Source organism: Vulpes lagopus, chromosome 11 (assembly GCF_018345385.1).
Source record: "Vulpes lagopus strain Blue_001 chromosome 11, ASM1834538v1, whole genome shotgun sequence".
In the NCBI taxonomy this organism is placed as follows: domain Eukaryota; kingdom Metazoa; phylum Chordata; class Mammalia; order Carnivora; family Canidae; genus Vulpes; species Vulpes lagopus.
The window spans coordinates 6,303,751-6,324,318 of record NC_054834.1 but is presented as its reverse complement, the minus strand read 5'-3'; the positions used below and the strand labels follow the sequence as shown (position 1 = coordinate 6,324,318).

Genomic DNA, 20,568 nt, shown 5'->3' with positions numbered 1-20,568 from the left:
TTGAAAAGATTATTGGTATAAATATGGACATTTAAGATCCCTCTAGTGAAAGGAAGAACATGTTATTAGACACTGGAGGAAAGGTGATCCTTGTCATAAAGTGTGGCAAAGAACTTGGCTGAATTGTGTTCTAGTGTTCTGTGGAAAGAAGTCATAAATAACAAACTTGTATGTATAGTTACATGCTCATAGCCAGATAGCTCTATTGTTCCATCTTGAAGAATTCCAGAAGTCCAATATCCTTCCTTTATTTTATCCCATTTTTGTCCCTTTCATTCAATATGGCAATGTTTTTGCTGGTATAACCCCATTTCTATCCCCAGCTACTGCTGAGATGGCTGATTATTGAGAATTACTCTCAGGCCTTAAAATGTAAAGAATTTTCCCTGGTAGGATTTGAACTTGCTTGGAACCTATCACCCATTTCCTCGATTTCTCCCTTTTGGAATGGGAATATCTTCCCTAAGCCTGTCCCACCACTGTATTTTGGAAACAGATAAGGTGTCTGGTTTCCCAGGCCCACAGCTAGAGAGAAATTTTGCCTGATGATGAATCACGCCTTCACTCTTACCTACACCTGAGTTAGATGCTGTTTAGATGAGATTTGGGTCTTAGTGTTTATCCAGGAATGGGTTAAGATTTGGGCGGCTGTTGGGATGGAAATGAATGTATTTTGCTTGTGAGAGGGATATGAATTTGGGGAGGCCAATGGGTGGAATATAATGAGCTGAGTTGGGCTCCTCCGGATTCATATGTTGAAGTTCTTACCACCTATGCCTTAGAGTGTGATTGTATTTGGAAATAGGGCATTTAAAGATTTGATTAAATTTAAAGTGGCCATTAGTGTGAGCCGTTAGAATTCAAACTGGCTAGTGATCTCCTAAGAGGAAATTTTTACACAGAGAGGGACACCAGGACCACATGCACAAAGGTTGATCATTTGAAGAGGCAATAAGAAGGCAGCTATCTGAAAACTTAGGAGAGAAGCCTCAGAGAAAACCAACTCTGCTGACACCTTGATCTTGAATTTCTAGGCCTTAAAACTATGAGGAAATGCATTTCTATTGTTAAAGTCACCTAGTCTGTGGTATTTTTTTATAGCAACCTGAAAAAAAAATCGTACAGTGGGTTACCTGCAAATACCTAGTGCAAGGGACTAAAAAGTATAATCTTCATTCTTCTAAAAAGTGGGGATTTATTTTTATGGCAGCAGAGGAGAACTGATTTGGTGGGATTATCTCTTGGACTGTATCATAACCCCTGCAGAGATTCTAGATGCTAAGAATTTTTCCTTTTTCTTTTTAAAATATTTTATTTATTCACAAGAGACACACAGAGAGAGGCACAGACACAGGCAGAGGGAGAAGCAGGCTCCCCACAAGGAGCCTGATGTGGGACTTGATCCCCCGACCCCAGGATCACACCCTAAGCTGAAGGCAGAAGCTCAACTGCTGAGCCACCCAAGCATCCTGAGAACTTTTTCTTTTTAACAAGGTTCATGTAATACTTAAGGTTGAGAAACATTGAAGTAGAGTAATATCTGTGGTTAGGGACTATCTTATTTTGTACTTACTTGGTTAAGTGCTTTAGTAACCTAAGAATGAGAACTTGGAATTCTTTTAATTGTTTAATTAGTAATGGTTGAGCGCAAAGTGTGCCAGAGAGGTTAGGTGTAAAGCAAATGGGATAAAGGTAAGACTTGAACTGTGCCTTAAAGGAGTCAAGAATTGGGATGTATGGTGGGAATTTGATAAGAAGACATTCCAACTTTTCCTTTATAGTTAGACTTCATTTAGGTGAGCTTTAATTACAGACTGAACATACAGTTCACAAACTGAACATAGATCATGGCAATTGTAAATATGGTCTATTTAGCTGGCTCAATATTCTAAAAATATTTGAATGAACCTTTAGCTAGACACCTACTTTTTAATTTGGCCATAGTCCCCCACTCTCCCTATTGCTTTGTACTGAGCTGCTTTCTGCTTGGACACTGACTCATGCCTCAAGCATGAAGGCATTTGCATTAGCTCTTCCTAGTGGGCACTATATAACATGAGAACAAAATATACAAGGTTAAGGACTGTCTGAATCATCCCAGAGCTATTGTCTACCATTTGTCTCTTCTCTATGCCATAAGAGATAGACATTGTCCTGAATTTATATAGTCTTTTTTTTTTTTAAGATTTTATTTATTTATTCATAGAGACAGAGAGAGAGAGAGGCAGAGACACAGGCAGAGGGAGAAGCAGGCACCATACAGAGAGCCTGACGTGGGAGGGGTTCCGGGGTCTCCACGATCACTCCCTGGGCTGTAGGCGGCGCTAAACTGCTGCGCCACCCGGGCTGCCCTATATGGTCTTTTTTAAAAAAAGATTTTATTTATTTATTCATGAGAGACACACAGAGAGAGACAGAGAGAGACGACATAGGCAGAGGGAGAAGCAGGTTCCATGCAGGAAGCCTGGGACTTCAGGATCACACCCTGAGCCAAAGGCAGATGCTCAACTGCTGAGCCACCCAGGCATCCTGAACTTATATGATCTTAATCAGGAGAGTTTGCTTAAGCAAAAAAGGAAGTATCAGTGGCCCCTCAACATGGTGACTTTTCAATTATTTTGGGGAGACAGAAAGGTGGAACATAGCTTTAAGGAACTGACAGGACAGAGCAGATATAAATCAGGAATGATCAAATCAAGGCAAGCAGCCAAAGATCACTTGGCACAGCTCATCCAGCATCCCTTTGTGTAGACCTGGGCTTTGAAAAGTGGTCAAAGGGATTTCTAGAGGACGATGGAATAAGCAAGGCTATGCTCAATCTTAAATTTAGGTTATGCTTAGCACAATTTTTAATGGATTATTGAGGTGGATTTTATTTGCTAAATTGTTTCAAAGGTTTGACAGATAAAACTTTCCCAAACTTTAAACTTTGATTCAGAATAATAAAGCAGACATTTCGCTAAGATTGCAAAATTTAGCAAAGAGATAACTCCAGGAGGGGATTTAGCAGGACTTAAACCTCACATTTATAATACATATTTGATACTCCTAACCACCTTTCTTCCTTTAACCTCTCTAACATATATATATATATATATATATATATATATATATATATATATGGAATATTATATGGAATATTCCATACACATATATGGAATATTACTCAGCCATAAAAAGAATGAAATTTTACTATTTGCAACAACATAGATGAAGCTAAGAATATAATGCTGAGCAAAATAAGTCATAGAAAGACAAATACCATATGATCTTACTCATAAGTGAAATTTAGGAAACAAAACAAATAAGCAAAGGAAAAAAAAAGAAAACAAACCATGAAATAGGCTCTTAACTATAGAGAACAAATTGGTTACCAGAGGAGAGGTAAGTAGGAGGATGGGTGAAATAGGTGATGGGGTTTTTGTCATCTTTTTTTTTAAATTAGAACAGCTATACCCATCATCAGGGTCAAGCTACAGCCAGAATCCAAGCACTTCTCTCCACCTCCACTCCTATTATAAGTCATCCCATCTCTTGCCTGGACTATTGTGTCAGTTTCCTCACTGTTCTTCCAGTCTTTGCCTTTCCCTTAGTCTTCTTTTTTTTTTTTTTTTTTTTATGATAGTCACAGAGAGAGAGAGAGAGAGAGGCAGAGACACAGACAGAGGGAGAAGCAGGCTCCATGCACCGGGAGCCTGACGTGGGATTCGATCCCGGGTCTCCAGGATCGCGCCCTGGGCCAAAGGCAGGCGCCAAACCGCTGCGCCACCCAGGGATCCCCTCCCTTAGTCTTTCTCCACCCTGGAGTGGTCTGTTTTCTACACGGAAAGGGGGTTATCCTTTTAAAGCACAGGCCAGATCATGTTACTTTCCAACTCAAAATCCTCAAACATCACATTTCTCTCGGAACTAAACTCCAAATTCTTACAATTGACCACTAACTTGAGCCCCATTTTGTCTTTGAATTCGAGTCCCACCTACCACCTCTAGAGGAGCGTAGGGCCTCACTCCACTGATTCTGTTGGAAAGTTCCCCAGGCCCCAGCTGTTCCTGCCTTAGGACCTTTGATTAATAGTCATATTCAGTTCTCCTTCCTCTCTGTAGGTCTCTGCTCCTGGCAATTTGCTGTAGAGGCCTGGCCTGACACTCCTATTGTCAGAGATACCTGCCATACCTCCTAAATGTTTCACATAATTTTTTTTTTAATTTTTTAATTTTTACTTATTTATGATAGTCACAGAGACAGAGAGAGGCAGAGATACAGGCGGAGGGAGAAGCAGGCTCCATGCACCAGGAGCCTGATATGGGATTCGATCCCAGGTCTCCAGGATCGCGCCCTGGGCCAAAGGCAGGCGCCAAACCGCTGCGCCACCCAGGGATCCCAATGTTTCACATAATTAAGTTTTCTTCCTGGCACTTATAATCTGACATACATTGATTGATTGATTGATTCATTCATTCATTTCTAATTATCCATTATCCCTTGCCTCCACACTTCAATCTAGAGGACAGCTACTAGGTCTATTTTGTTTACTGCTATTACCCCAAATGCCCACAAGAGGGCCTGGCTGAAAGAAGGTGTGGATGAACAATTGATGGAATAAATGAAATACACGCCCATCATTCTTGCACACTCCATGTGAGGAGAGTTGAACTCTGCAAGGGGACTACAGCTCAAGCCCAGTGGCTCCTGCATTTGCTTCCTTTGACACACAAAAGCCCAGGTCCTGGGGTCTTCCCTCATCAGGAGCAGGTAAGCAGGCCTGTGGCAGGTCTAGTCCTGTCCCAAACAACAGATCAGAGAATTTCTCCCAACCCCAAATCACATCCTACCTGAGAGTTGTTGTAGTAGAGTTTTCTTCATCTTGATACTTCTTCAGAGCCTTTGTGGGCTCTTATATGATTTGTATTCAGGGAAATAGCCTGGCTGGCCAGCCCTCACCCCATTACCCACTCATGCCAAGCGGCCACCCACCATCTGGGACCACGAAGAGGGCAAATAGGAGAGATATCAGATTGGGAAGAAAGCATCACAAAGTTTGTATTTTGTATTTTGAAAGCACAGGCTTTGTAAAAATCTTCGCATTTTGAAATAAATTGATATGAGTTACAGGGAGTGAAACTCAGCAAAACAATCTTCTCAGTGGAGATAGAGATCCAGGAGGGAGGTATTAGCATAATGTTCAAAACGGAACGAAAATGTAATTCACATACAGAGCAATACATGCCATTACATGGTACACACATCAGGCGTCTACTAATGAGGGACTGCTTGGATACCCAGCTGCTGAGCACAATGAAGGCAACTGGTGTGGATATAGCCAACGAAGCAGGGGGACGTGGGGGCCGACTCTTGGGATGAGACTGATAAATTAGAACACTGACTAAGGTTCTGACCCTAGCAGAGGTCGTTTGTATTTTTATAGGATGAGATCATTTACATTGTCATTGGAGAAAACAATTTTTTGCATCTTCGTTATATAACCAGGCTTGCGGCTTCATTTTCTGCAAGTTGACTTCTGCACTTAAAAGAGCGGTAAAATGCCTTAATTGTAAACAGTAGGTCAGAGTGAGGAGAGTCCAAAGACTCTTGGTGGGCCTGTCTGATGGGTGCCCTTACCGCGACGATAAAGCCCACAGTCCTCTTTCCTGCTCGTCTTGCAAGTTTTGGTTCTAACGGGGCCAGTCCAGTGCTGCATATTTTAAAGTCCTCAGATGAGTACACGTGAGGAAGGCCAGAAAGCGTCTGGGACTAGACTTAGGTGCTGTGTGTCCATGACTCCCTCCTCCACGGCCAGTCACGGGGAGGCTCCCGTCCCTTGTGCTCCTCGGTCACCCTTGAGCCTGGGTCCCGCCGCTCGGCACCCTGCAAGCGACGATCCCTTTGAACGTCGTGAGTTAGGTTTCTTGCCCACCTCCGCACACTGGCCCTCCAGCTCGGGGTCTGCCCACCTCACAAGCTCACACGAATGCTTCCTGAATAACTGCCCCAGGACTTGGGATCCGACTCCCGCTGCGAGAACAATACGGCGGTGGGAGGTGGTGGAGGTGGAGACGGGCTGCGGCAGAGCCCGAGGACATCCCAGTCCCGGCCACCGCGGGGCCACCTGTGGCGGGTGGAGGCCGGGCGGGAAGAGAGCGCAGGGCTCAAAGCACCTACACGCGGGCGCGGTGCAGGGAGCCCTTTAGCCACGGCCTGCGCCCTCGCCCTAGGCCGTCGCCGCGGCGCCCGCGTCGGTGGGCATCGGCGGGAGAGCGGCGCACGGAGGCCGGGGCTGCCGCGGGTCCACCGACAGCGCCCCCCAGGCGGGCTCCCCCACGCCAAGACTTCGCCTCCTTCAGCGATCTGCCGGGTCTACTCAAGGGAGACAGGGCGGGCTCCGCCGGGGCCGAGCCACCGCCAGCTCGTCCCCCGCTCGCCGGGCCTCGGGGCCCCCGGCTCGGCTCCCGAGGGCGGCGCGGGCTGGGCGCGGGTGCCCGCGGGCGCGTGCCCCGGAGGGCGGGCCGGGGGCGCGAGGGGCGGGGTCGGGGGCGGAGCGATGGGCGGGGCCGGAGCGATGGGCGGGGCCGGGTTGGGGCGCGCGGGGCGGGGTCGGGGCGCGGGAGCGCGCGCGGGGCGGGGTCAGGGCGCGGGCCTGGGGTCGGGGAGAGGGGCCGGGAGCGCGCGCGGGCCGGGGCTGGGGCTGGGGGCGGAGCGCGGGGCGGGGCCAGAAGCGCGCGCGGGGCGGGGCCGGGGCCGGGAGCGCGCGGGGGCGGAGCCGGGGGGCGGGGCGCGGCCGGGGGCGGGGCGCGGCCGGGGGCGGGGCGCGGCCGGGGGCGGGGCGCGGCCGGGGGCGGGGCGCGGCCGGGGGCGGGGCCGGGGCGCGGCCGGGGGCGGGGCGCGGCCGGGGGCGGGGCGGGGCCCGGGCTGCGCGGCGAGGGCTGCACGGCGCCGCCAGCCAGGCTCGGCGCCCACCCGCCCGCCGCCCGCCGCCCGCCCGCCGCCCCGCGCCCCGCAGCCCCGCCGTCCGCGGCCTGAGCCCCGCCGCTGCTCCGCTGTGGCGCGCACCGCTCGGGCCCGCGCTGCTGACCTGCGCCCGCGCCCCGACAGCAGCGCAGCCGGGAGAGGACCCGGAGCCATGGGCCGCCTGCCCCGGAGGGTGGCGGCGCTGCTGCTCGGGCTGCTCGTGGAGGTAGGGGCCGAGGCCGGGCCGCGCCGCCCCGGGCGCCTCGCCGCTGCGCCCGCCGAGCGCGAACAATGCCGGGCGGCGCGGGCGCTGGCGCGGGGTGCGGGGTGCGGGGCGCGGACGCCCCGAGGACCGCCTGTGCGGACCCGAGAGGCGGGCGGCGGCGGGCGGCCTCGGACCTGCGTGTGCGGCGCCCGACGGCCCCTCCGGCCTGCCCGGCTCCCGGGCCTCCCCGCCCGCGCCCCTGCCCGCCTCCCCCACGGCCCTTCTCCCGCGCTGCGGGGCTGCTCGCGGCGGCCGGGGAGACCCAGGTGTGGCCTTAGAGCCTCGCACCCCGAGCGCCGCCGAGGAGCGCGGGGTGGTGCCCGCGGGGTGGTGCCCGCGGGGTGGTGCCCGGGGCCGGGGCGGGGGCCGGGGCCGGGGCCGGGGGCGGCGCAGGCGCGGGCGAGGCTGCAGGGTGGGGCGGCTCGGCGGCCGGCGGTGCAGGTGCGACCCCGCGGGCCCTGGGCCGCCGCGCCCCGGGACGTGGGGTCCGGTGGAGCGCGGGCTTCAGGTCCCGGGGAGAAATCCCGCGGAGACGGTGCTGGGCGCGATTCGCTGGAGCCTGGGGCGACTCGCCGCGGGGGAGGGTGGCAGCGCCCCTCGTGCCCTCGCCCCCGCCCACCCCGCGCGCCCCGGGCCTGGAAGGTCGCGCCCCCGAGGGGGGGGGCTCCCCGTCTTTGCTCTAGCGGGTTCTTTGCAATGTGAGCTAATAGGATCCTCTGGGGTGTGGAGTCTGGATTAGGGTTCACGCAACTCCCTGCTCAGCTGCATTGTTTTGGAGGAAATTTGCCTTAAATCGATGACATCGGAGTTAAATGGGGGGTGAACGCTGACGCCCCTTTCTGTCTTTCCCATTCCAGAGGGTTGGAGAACTCTTTAATATTGGGTGTCTGTGCTGGAAGTGACTTGGCTTTCTTAGCTGATTAAAAAATAATTATCAGGGAATGTTGGGAGGGAGCGTGTTCTTGGCACTCGGAAGGGAGGCTGATGGAAACGCTGCTTGCGCCAGGCTGACTTTTTATTTTTGTTTATTTTGTTCTTAATATCCCTCTGGCTTGATTTTTTTTTTTTTTTTTTTTTGTGGGGTGCCTCTTCGCTTGCATTCTTTGCATTTGGTCAGAATTTTAAGACCTTAGAAATCACATCTCGGCCGTGACGCACCAGACAGAGCTATGGAGAAGTGAGTCTGAGACAACTGTTTACCTAAAACCCAATGCATCTGTACTTAGGAATGCAAGGCCCCCTCCCAATCCCCTTTTAAAATCAGCTTTTGATAAAATTTAGTATCCCACTGCCTGGCTTCCTCTAGGTCTTCAGTGTATATGGTGCTGTGCCCTGTTACGTAGTCAAGACTGATTCAGGGACCCAGTTCTTTCCAACGAAGCTGTTTTGTTGCATAGGAATTTATCATCTTAATAGGGTGTTCATATCATGTCTGGAAAGTTGACACGATCTCAAAGGCGGAACTGTGACAACAGGGAAACTGAAATGACTGGGCTGGTGCTTTCACAAGTCAAATAGCTAGATAACTGGTAATTTTTGTCTTTAATGGGATCGTGTGGTGTGGCCCACTTTTACAAGATTGTCCTAAGCACCTATTTTGTTTCTGGTGGAATTAAGGAGATTTTTTTTTTTTTTTCGTATTTCATCACACGGAATTTTATCGGTGAAATAGATGCTGAGATGTTTTCATCTAAAATTGGCTGTTGTCAGAGCATCTTTGATGCTATTGAAGTCCTGAATCACATACATAAGTGGGCAATCACAGTGGCCAAGTATGTGAGGAGGCAAAGGGTTCTCTTTACGTTAAGCACATAAAACTATTGATGGGGCCCTTCGGTGGCCTCCGACGGCCACCTGCAACCCGGGATAGTTGCCTCTGTTTCTTTGTTCTGCTTGCCCCGGTTCAATTGTAGTTGTAGTGTGGTTGATTATATACTAGCTGGCGGCGGGTATTCTGTTCCAGCCCCGCAGCACTCTCTTTCCAGCCAGCACCACCCAGGACCGGGTAGAGGGGTTTTATTTATTCCCGCAAGAAGCCCCTGAATAGGGGGGGAAACTAGAAACTGTTCTGAGAAGGGCTTTCCTCCCCTGTCTCACCATCTCTTTATAGAAATTCACTTACCTAGGAGACACAAAGACTGCATATTTGTTTTTTACTTATCAGACATTTATAGAGTGCTTACCCTGTGTCAAGCACTGTTCTAAGCACTTTGCAAATATTAACTGATTACAAATAGTAGCTCAGCCATTACTTTTATTCTCATTTTTATTTCAAATGGAAGATGTTTTAAAGAACTTGTCCACAGTCTCACTGCTGTTAAATGTGAAGGACTTGGGACATAAACCCAGGTAGTCGGGCTCCACCTCACCATGCTGCACTGCTGGCTCTCCCACTGCTGGGTTTAGACATGGGAAGAATTTGCACATAGTATGTCCTGAAACCAGAGGTGGGCTTGGAGAGATATGTGTTCCATGAAACAGGTAAACTAGCAAAATATGCTCTAGGAACTCCGTCACACTTCCTTAGGTGAACCATATACTTTACTATCCAAACTGTGACACTTAGGAAAATGAAATGGGGGGCTCCTAATAACTGCCTGCATGGCAGGCACCCATCAACAGGACTGTCCTAGGAGACTTGGTTGTGTGCTCACCCTGAAACCTAGCCTGTGGATAGCACCATCCTTTTGCCATAGAGGCTTCTTGGGAGCTCATTACTGAATGACCTTTCCTTTCTGTTCACTCCATGTTTCCTATGAATTGCATGAGAAGCTGATGAGGGCCCTTATCTCATCTCCCCCACTCCCCTGTCACTCTGTGCCAGCTGCTTACGTCCCAGGCACCCAGGTCATGAATGTGGTCCCAGAACCAGGTAATAAAATTCTAAAGTTCCATGCTTCTCTTCTGCTCACTGGCTCCTGCGAGGCCCTGAGAACAGGGCCTCAGGATGCCTGAATGTGCTAAGCTGTCTCCTAGTAGCCCTGGTAAAGGAATTCCCCGTGGCCTTCCCTGAGCTGCAGCAGCACCTTAGAAACCAAAAGAAAAAGAAAGTCTCAGATCTGATCGTGCTTTAGTTGAACCTGGGGAGTAATTAGGCCCTAAGAGTATGTGCCTCCCAGGGGCTTTTTATCAGAGTGCCTCATTTTCTAGATAATGTCATTGCAGTCTCTTTCTAGAGGTCAGGTTGTTGATGCTTCTTTTTTTTTTTTTTTAAGATTTTATTCATTTATTCATGAGAGACAGAGAGAGAGAGACAGGCAGAGACACAGGCAGAGGGAGAAGCAGGCTCCACGCAGGGAGCCCAATGCGGGACTCGATCCTGGGACCCCAGGATCACACTCCGGGCTGAAGGCAGGCGCCAAACCGCTGAGCCACCCAGGGATCCCCCTGTTGATGCTTTTATAATATATTTAGTAGTTTTTGTTCTAAGGACTCTGAAATGAGCCTAGAAATATGTAGTGTACTATTTAATATAAGGTTTCCCAGTGCAAGTGCTGGGAGCTCTTTTGCATCTATTCACAGCGGGGACTGAACTCTACTGGGTTACTTTATTGAAGGGACTGGCATGGGTATCATTTTTATTCTCCCCTGGAACCTCAAACTGGAAACCTTTAAGTGAGGTTGTTCCATGTATTTCAAAGTTGTTCCTACAAAAGAACAGAGGCTAGAAAAAGGAGAGGTCTTCTCCTAGAAAGAAAGGGTTGGAAAGTGAATGAACATGGTCTTTTGAAACTAAGGAAAATAAGGGGCTTACTGTTTTCCTAAAGTCCTATGTATTTTGATGCCTGAGAATCTTGAAATTAGAACCAAGTCATGTTTAAGAGTTTGTTTTGTTGTTGTTTCTTGCCAGATATCTCCTGTGCCCTGGAATGCCAACAATTGTGGCAGCCCTTGGGTGCCAGTCCTCCAAAATAAACTTTTTCAACCCTCTCACTCTTATAGAGCTTTTAGAATCTGAGTGACATGCAATTTGAATGAAAAGGAAGACTATAGGGAGTGTGTTATCCTTAGAGGCGTGTTATCCTTAGAGGCTCCATGGGAGGCTGGGTGCTGATGGATAAGAGTTGGCAGTGATAAATGAATCCAGTGGCAAGCACTTGCTCTGAAGTAGGGAAACCTGGCTCCAGTTATGTGAGGAGGGCCAGACTTGGGGCTCTAGCCCCTGCTCTCTTCTGTCTTGTGCACAGCTATAAAGGCCAACTGCGGGGAAGGGACTCTAGAAGAAACATGGGTTAGGCTAGTGGTCGCTTGATTATCTAGCCGTAGGATGACAAGTGATTTTCCTAGAACCCATGTTTATCATCTCGCATGTCACCCTCAATGAGCCCTATCTTGAACACCCAATGTAACATTCTAGCCCAATTCCCCTCCCAGCCTCCTTGCTCAAACCAATTTCCTCTCTGTATCCATTACCTCTAAAATATGATGGAATTTACATTATATGGAATATTACATTAAAGGTTTGCTCCATTTTGTTCACTGAAATATCCCCAGCTCCTAGAACAGTACTTGCCACAGAATAGGACTCAGTAAATATTTGAATGAGTAAAACAGATCTTTGGATAATGATCATGGGGGAAGGAGCTAAGTAGGTCCCTGGTAGGAGAGGGGAAGGTCATTGGTTAGCCCTGGACTCTGAAGAATGCAGCACCTGTACTAGGACTTAACTCTAATCTGTTTAACACCTGTAGTGATGGAAACTTACTGTCTCTCAAAGCAGTGCATCAACTTTTTGGAGAACTTCAGTTGTTAAAGTTTTCTGTTATTTGAGGAGAAGTGTCTGCACTGTTTTTACATAGTTTTAGTTCTGCATTCTTGGGCTTTTCAGAAGAAATAGGATCACAGGGTCAACCCTTCAGTATCTGAACACAGCTATGGTAGTCCCCACTGTGTTCCCCTCGAGGTTCGTTCCCTCTGTCATTTCTCCAAAGATGTGGTTTTGAAACATCTCACCATCCTCACAGCTGCCTTTTGAGAAAACTCTGTCAAACTCAAGAAATTCTTACTGTTTGAAAATGGTTGGTCCTGGAAACAGTCAGAGTGAATCTACTTAAAACAAGGACCAAAATTTTGTAGTTAATAATGGTGAGAAAATAAAGCCCAGACTATAGAAATAAATTACTTTGATCTAAGTATTTTTATAATTATGAATCAATTTTGGGGGTGAAGGAGAGATTATTTTTTTAAAAGATTTTATTTATTTATTCATGAGAGACAGACAGAGAGAGAGAGAGAGAGAGAGAGGCAGAGACATAGGCAGAGGGAGAAGCAGGCTCCATGCAGGGAGCCTGATGTGGGACTCGATCCCGGGTTTCCAGGATCATGCCCCAGGCTGCAGGCGGCGCTAAACTGCTGCGCCACTGGGGCTGCCCAAGATTAATTTTTCTGACAAAAATCTATGATGAATAATAGGATAGTCTTCACTTGGCATTGGAAGTGAGAGGCATGATCCTAATGAAATTTAAAAAAGTTTTTCCTCCATCATTATTTGCTCTAGTAATCCACCCTCTACGCCCACCTCTAGCTTCTCTTGGTCTTTTTTTTTATTCATATCACTCTCCTTTGGGCATCTGTGGGTCATTATTAAGGTCTTAACTGCCAGATTCTTTTGTCCCTTCTGTAACTTTCATGAGATACTGCATTTTTTTGGGTCAGATCTGCAAGGTCATTTTGCTGTCCGTTTACGTCATATTTGTGTTGTACTCTTCTGTGATCTGTCATCAAAGATGCTGCTTGAGTTAAGTGGGCTGGGTTTTTGGTGCACTACTTTAGAAGAAATGAGTTCAGTGGTGAGTATATTTTGTCATGCAGCCTTTGGCTTGCTTCCTATCTCTTCCCCATTGTGACTTATTTGAACAGTTAGGACACTCTGTTCTATAGGTATGGCTGACTGGCTCTGTCAAAACCCTAGTGTGGACCTTGTCATATGCAGATAAGATAAGCCCAGAGATTCACACTGACTATTCTGTGACACTTCAATCTTTTTAATATGTTCTCCTGGTAAGCCACAAGTCCTCACAACAGTTGTGGATATGTTTATTATAATTTATTATAATTTTAAAAACTGAAATTGAGGACTATATACTTATTCTAATTATATTTCACATTACGTTCTTCATCTCATCTTGTTAAACTTGTCAATTTTCTTTAAAGATTTTATTTATTTATTCATGAGAGACAGAGAGAGAAAGGCAGAGACACAGGCAGAGGGAGAAGCAGGCTCCATGCGGGGAGCCCCATGTGGGACTCGATCCTGGGACTCCAGGATCACGCACTGAGCCAAAGGCAGATGCTAAACCACTGAGCCACCCAGGAGTCCCTAAACTTGTTAGTGTTTGGTTGGTGTCTTAGTCCATTTGGGCTGCTATAACAAAATACTACCTGCTGGTACAAACAACAGAAATTTATTTCTTATGGCTCCAGAGGCTGGGAAGTCCAAGATCAAGGCTGGAGCCCCTAGTAAGGGCCCTCTTCCTGATTCATAGTCAAGCACCTTCTGGCTGTGTCCTCACTTGGTGGAAGGCGCAAGAGGTCTCTGGGATCTCTTTTATAGGAGCACTAATCCCATTCATGAAGGCCTTGTGACCTAATCACCTCTCAGAGGCTCCACCTCCTAATACCATCACATCAGTCATTAGGGTTTCCACATATGAATTTTGAGGGGATGTGAACATTCAGACCATAGTAGATGATGGCATGACCATGTGTTATAGAATCTCAACTCTTTTGTATATTGGCTGGAAGGCTTTGAGTAAATTACTTAAGCTTTCATTAACTTGATTGGTTCACCTATAGAAAGGGAAACACTTTAGTGTTGAGAGAGGCCATAGGAAAATTTCCTGCTTGTAATTTAGCTCTTTGTGTAAGCTGGATCAACAGATTATGAGCATTGTCTCTAGGCAACCCCCAGACATCTTTATTTTTTTTTTTTTTAACAGATGCACAGTGCTTCTGATAAGAGGAGGAGACGACAGTCTTTAGTCAGCCCAGCCAGACAGAACTGTTTGCTGCAGGTCCCTGAAGACACATGATCTCTGCTTGTTTCCCTCCCCTCTTACTTTGCTATTTGAGCTCCCACCATAGTTGAAGATGCTCAGGTGATGTCTAGGAAGACTATGCTGATTGTCCCTTCAGGTATGAGTTAAGTGCCAGATCTGGGCAAGCGACTTTCAGGACCTCAGGTATTTCAGGACTCAAATTGCCTGATTGTGGTCTGTGAACCTTTTAGATCTTAAGCTCCTAGGGGAACTTAGTTCAGAAAAGTTTAGTAGATGCAGGGGGTGGGGAATGGGATCAGGAGCTTGGATATAGAGGTTACCTTGAGGAAAGAGAATGTGGTTTGAGTTAGGAAATGAGATGAGCAGGAGGGAAGGTGCAGATATATTTTAGGTTTAGTGGGAAGAGGTTGGGACAACTGTGATATGTTATTTTTGTTGTTGTTAAGGTAATCTGTGAAGGTGAGTTGGAAAGAATCTGAATTTAAGTAATGGCAGAAGTCTGAGAGAGCTGAGGACGGGCCACTTAGATGCCATATACCTATGCATTGAAGAGCATTGATGATTAAGATTTAGAATGAACATTTTGAATAGTCCTATGGATACAGCCAAGTGTCCTGGCTTGCCTCTAAGTGACAAGGGAGCAAAAAAATGAGAAAGTAGCTGCTAGAGTTGGGATTGGTGCTAGGACCATGGCAGTATGTCAGTAGTAAGAGAGTTCAAGGGGGTTATTGTTAAGATGGCTGATTTAGGGTTAGTCTGGCAGATGTAAAATTAGAAGGGGGTTCATGGATTGGAAAATGAAGAAAACTGGTCACATTGAATTGAGATGATGGTGTAGGGCAAATCCCCATAAATGTGAGCCTTTGGGAGAAGAAGTGAGTGATGATACTGTGCTAAGAAAAAAGAACTTGCTATGAGGTCTGTATTAGTTTTTATTACAGCTGTAACAAGTTAGATTAAACTTAATGGCTTAAAACAACACAAACGTATTAAAGTTCTGGAGGTCAGAAGTCAAATTGGACTCACCAAAATTAGGGTGTCGGCTGGGCTGCATTCCTACTGGAGGTTCTGGTGGACAATCTGTTTCCTTGCCTTTTCAGTTTCTAAAGTCTACCTCCATTTCTTGATTACTGGTCCCTTCTTCCATTTTCAAAGAATAATACCTTCAAATTCTCTCACTTCTGCTTCCCTCTGTCACTTATCAAGGCTCTAGTGAATACATCCTGCTTTCCCAAATTAGCCAGGATAATCTCCCCATCTCAGGATGCTTAACCTAATCACACCTGCAAAGTCTTTTTTTTTTTTTTTATTTATGATAGTCACAGAGAGAGAGAGAGAGACAGAGACACAGGCGGAGGGAGAGGCAGGCTCCATGCACCGGGAGCCCGATGTGGGATTCGATCCCCGGTCTCTAGGATCGCTCCCTGGGCCAAAGGCAGGCGCCAAACCGCTGCGCCACCCAGGGATCCCCTTGCAAAGTCTTTTTGCCATGTAAAGTGACAGATAGGTTCAAGCATTTGTTTGTGGATATTTTTGAGGGGAGGAAGAGGCATTATTTTGCCTAAAACATAATTGAAAAAAATACTGTTTAAAATAGATATTGTAGCTAAATCACTATTAATGAAAGTTTTTATAGTCCATTACCCCATTACAAGATTATTCTGTGGGAAACTAACTTGGTGCAGTCCAAAGCCTTGCTGAGATGGGCAGTGGAGTGAGTGAATGAGTGAATTTGTGCCGCAGTTCACTGCATTTTATCCTGTGCTGAAGTGAGGATCTATGAATATGTCTGTTTCATGCTTTGTGTTATTGGTGGAAAGAGTAAAAATATGTGGTGGTTACCCCTGCAGAAGCTGAGGTTCACTTACAACTTTTATGAATTGCACAAGAAGACAACAAATCACAGATAGGGAAAAGGTTTCTCCTAGTAGAATTGAGACCACAGGTTACTTGATACTTTTTCTGTTTCCTTGCAGGAAGGAACTGGTCTTCAAAATTATGATATCTGGGCACACTGGTCACCTGAGCTGGGTGTTAGGGGCCATCACTGTGGTGGCTGGTCAGGCTGCCATATGACCATACCTGTGGGCAGTGGCTGCCCTTGAAGACTTCCTTCTGAATAGGAGTTAAACTACACCTGTGAGACTAACAGGGTTGGCAGGGACTCTGAGAAGATGACAGCGTGGGAGGATCCTAAGTTCAACCCATACAACAGATACACCTGGATGACAGCCACATTGGTGTAACCAACCCAGAAAATGAACCAAAGATTGGAAGAACAGACTCCATGATTAATCATAGACAGGTCACGTTGAAAAATGGTAGAAAGGGCAGGGTCCTGGTCAATCAGGAGTCAAACTAACCAGTCAGGAGTCAAACTAACAGTCAGGAGCCAAACTAACCAGTGAGCCAAATTAACTAACTTAGACTAAATGGGAGGAGGAATACCACCAGCACAGAGAAGGGAGAGGAACACACCCAATACCAGATACCCTCGACACAGGGGACCTGCACTGGGAAGATGAACCCCCGTAACATTTGGCTTTAAAAACCAGAGGGGCTTAACTTTGTGAGTTTTTACAGTCAGTGGGACTTAACACTGGGAGCTTTAAAAATCAGTGGGATCTACTCTAGGAGAGCCAGAGGGGAATGGGAAGCAATCCCTCCAAGATACAAGACAGAGCAGCAGTTTGAAAAGTACCTGGGGTATACAGGAAGGAGATTATTTACTAATAACAGAACTTGCACTGGAGGGGCAGGGATCTTTAGGAGACTTTTTCAAGAATAAAAGATGGCAGAGACCATTTCTCACACCTGCTCCCTGCCCGGGCTAAACACCCAGACACCTGCAAGAGCCAGCTTGAACATTCTCCATATAGCTTATTAATACCGTGTGTCCTACCCTGTGTTCTCCTTTGGGTTTGACCCATCCAACCCACCCTAACTAACAGGGATCCCACCGAAGGAGCCTGATCAGCTCTCATCCTTCAAGCAGTCCCAGCAAGCGTCTGCATAGACCTTGCTAATACAACATGCCCTGCTCCCATGTTCTTCTATGGACTTGCCCCATCCAACTAAGCTCACCTGGCAGGAGTCTGTCCAAAGTAGCTCCAGGTCTATCCTGCAAGTGGACAAGCATATATCTTGCTAACTAACACCATGTGCTCTGCTTCACATTCTCTTGCAGACTTTCCTCTCCAACCAGCCCCATGAGGCAGAAATCCATCCAAAGCAGCTCCAGAAGCTTCTCATTCTTCAAGCAGGCCCAACAGTGGCCAACACCACTCCAAAGTAACTCCTGTCAGGGGGAAAGAGGAAGATAACCATGCACACCAGTTCCACTGCAGCCCCAGCAATGGACTGGGTGCAGACATTTGATCTGACTGCCAGCCCCACCCACCAACAAAAACTTCACAGGAGGCAGCACAAAGAGCCCTGTAGTCACTGCAACCCCAAGACACTGTTGGGGAGCAAACATCTGGTCTGACTGCAGGCCCTGCCTACCAGTGAAAGCCTTTCAGGGAACGACTCAGAGAGCACCTTGCAGTTAAGTGTGACCACAGTCCTGGCAGATGGACTGATAGCAGGCATGTGGTCTGATGGAACTACAAGCCCAGTATGGCCCCACACTGTCTCTCTAACAGTGCAGGCAAAAGAGAGCCACTGTAACTCAGTGAACCAAAGGCAAACATGACTCAACCACATGTAGGGTGCATGTAGCACACATAGGAGACACTCCTGAAGTGCCAGGCTCTAGTGAAGAAGGAGCATTGCACTACAAGGCACTACAGGACCTCTTCATAAGGCCAGTACTTTTCAGATCAAGAGACATAAATTACTTTCCTGATATGTAGAAACAAACACAGAGAGTTAGACAAAATAAGGAGAGAGGAATGAGGAATATATCCCAAATGAAAGAACAGGACAAAATCACAGCAAAAGGGCTAAATGAAATGGAGATAAAGCAATATTCTTCATAGAGATTTTATCTCTGCTTGGTTCCTTTTTTACATTTTCTAACACTATTTATAAGGAACTAATCAGAAATAAAGAACTTAGTAACTGAAATTAAAAATACACTGGAGGGAATAAATCCTAGACTACAGGAAGCAGAAGAATAGAGTAATGGAAAGCAATCTAGCTGAACAGCAAAAAGAAAAGAATAAAAAATGATGCTAGGTTAAGGGAACTCAGCATCATCATCAAACTTAGTAACATTGGCATTATAGGGACCAGAAAGAGAAGAGAGAAAAGGGAGCAGAAACTTTATATGAAGAAATAATAGCGGAAAACTTCCCTCATCTAGAATAGGAAACAGACATCCAGATTCAGGAGGCACAGAGAGCCCCTAACAAAATCAACTCAAGGAAGTCCACACCAAGACACAGTAATTAAAATGGCAAAAAGTAGTGATAAAGAATTTTAAAAACATCAAGAAAAAAGACATACAAGGGAAACCTTATAAAGCTATCAGCTGTTTTTTCAGCAGAAACTTTGCAAGCCTAAAAGGAGTGGCCTGCTATATTTAGAGTGCTAAAAGAAAAAAGAAAACAAACCCCCAGTAACCCTAAACATTCTGTCGAGCAAGACTGTTATTCAGAATAGGAGAGAGAGTGCTCGCTTCGGCAGCACATATACTAAAATTGGAACGATACAGAGAAGATTAGCATGGCCCCTGCGCAAGGATGACACGCAAATTCGTGAAGCGTTCCATATTTAAAAAAAAAAAAATAGGAGAGAGAGTTTCCCAAACAAAAATTTAAAAAGTTTATTACCACTAAACCAGCTCTGTAAGAAATGTTAAAAGGAATCCTTTGAGTGGAAAGGAAAGGCCATGATCTTGAGAAAGAAGTTTACAAAAGGAAAAAATTTCACGGGTGCATAAAAACATAATAAAAAGTAGATTAATTACATATAAAACCATTATATAGGTTAAAGCACAAAAGCATTAAAATCAATTGTATCTATAAAAATCAGTCAAGGATTCATAAAGTTCACATACTTTTGTGTGTGAAATATCATATACATAAAATGTGAGTGGGGGCAAAGATTTAGTGGTTTTAGAATGGGATCAAACTTAATTGACCACCACCAATCTAATAAAAACTGGTTTTATATATATATATATATATAATGTTAAATATCAACCTAACAATAACCACAAATCAAAAACCTGTAATAGATATAGAGAAAATAAAGAGAAAGGAACCCAAATATATCACTAAAGAAAGTCATCAAATCCAAGGGAAGAGTGCAAGAGAAGAAAGGGATAAAAAACTACAAAGCAAGGATCCCTGGGTGGCGCAGTGGTTTGGCGCCTGCCTTTGGCCCAGGGTGCGATCCTGGAGACCCGGGATCGAATCCCACATCAGGCTCCCGGTGCATGGAGCCTGCTTCTCCCTCTGCCTGTGTCTCTGCCTCTCTCTCTCTCTGTGACTATCATAAATTAAAAAAAATAAAAAAAATAAAATTTTAGGGATCCCTGGGTGGCGCAGCGGTTTGGCGCCTGCCTTTGGCCCAGGGCGCGATCCTGGAGACCCGGGATCGAATCCCACGTCAGGCTCCCGGTGCATGGAGCCTGCTTCTCCCTCCGCCTGTGTCTCTGCCTCTCTCTCTCTCTCTCTGTGACTATCATAAATAAATAAAAAATTAAAAAAAAAAAAAAAACTACAAAGCAGCCATAAAACAAATAATAAAATGGCAGTTAAGTACATACCTATCAATAATTATTTTATATATAGACTATATACAAATGCATATATGTTAATATATTTTATAACATGTTTTATATATATACTTATATATATCTTTTATATATATAATTATGTAAATGGACTAAATGCTACAATCAAAAGACATAGGATACCAAATGGATAGAAAGCAAAACATTTGTATACTGCCTACAAGAGATTCATTTCAGACCTAAAGAAATCTGCAGATTCAAAGTGAAGGGATATGAAAACATTTATCATGCAAATGGAAGTGAAGGTAGCAATGCAATACTTACACTGGACAAAACAGACTTAAAAACTGTAATAGACAAAGAAGGACACTATAATCATAAAGGGACTAGTCTACAAGAAAATATAATAATTGTAAATATTTATGCACCAACATGGGGGTACCCAAATACATAAAGCAGCTATTAACAGCATACAGGAAGTAATTGATACAATAATAAAATATTAGTAATACAATAATAGTAGGGGGGCTTTAATACCCCACTTATATAGATATATCATCTAAACAAAAAAGTGGCTTTGAATAACACATTGGACCAGATGGATACACACACACATACAGCATATAGATGGATATATATATATATATATTCAGAACATTCCATCCTAAAACAGCAC

General features: G+C 46.1%; 1 protein-coding gene and 1 non-coding gene across 2 annotated transcripts in view; both read left to right on the top strand.

Annotated features, from left to right (window-relative positions):
* The first annotated feature begins 6,972 nt into the window (after nucleotides 1-6,972).
* Nucleotides 6,973-20,568, top strand: part of VOPP1 (VOPP1 WW domain binding protein) — a 97,072-nt gene continuing 83,476 nt past the window's right edge. The window contains exon 1 of the mRNA XM_041722181.1: nucleotides 6,973-7,172. Coding sequence (XP_041578115.1) covers nucleotides 7,119-7,172 — 54 coding nt within the window. The 5' untranslated portion in view covers nucleotides 6,973-7,118. The remainder of the gene's footprint in view (nucleotides 7,173-20,568) is intronic.
* Nucleotides 18,823-18,929, top strand: LOC121472444. The gene has a single exon (XR_005982910.1). It is a non-coding gene; the product is annotated as a U6 spliceosomal RNA (small nuclear RNA).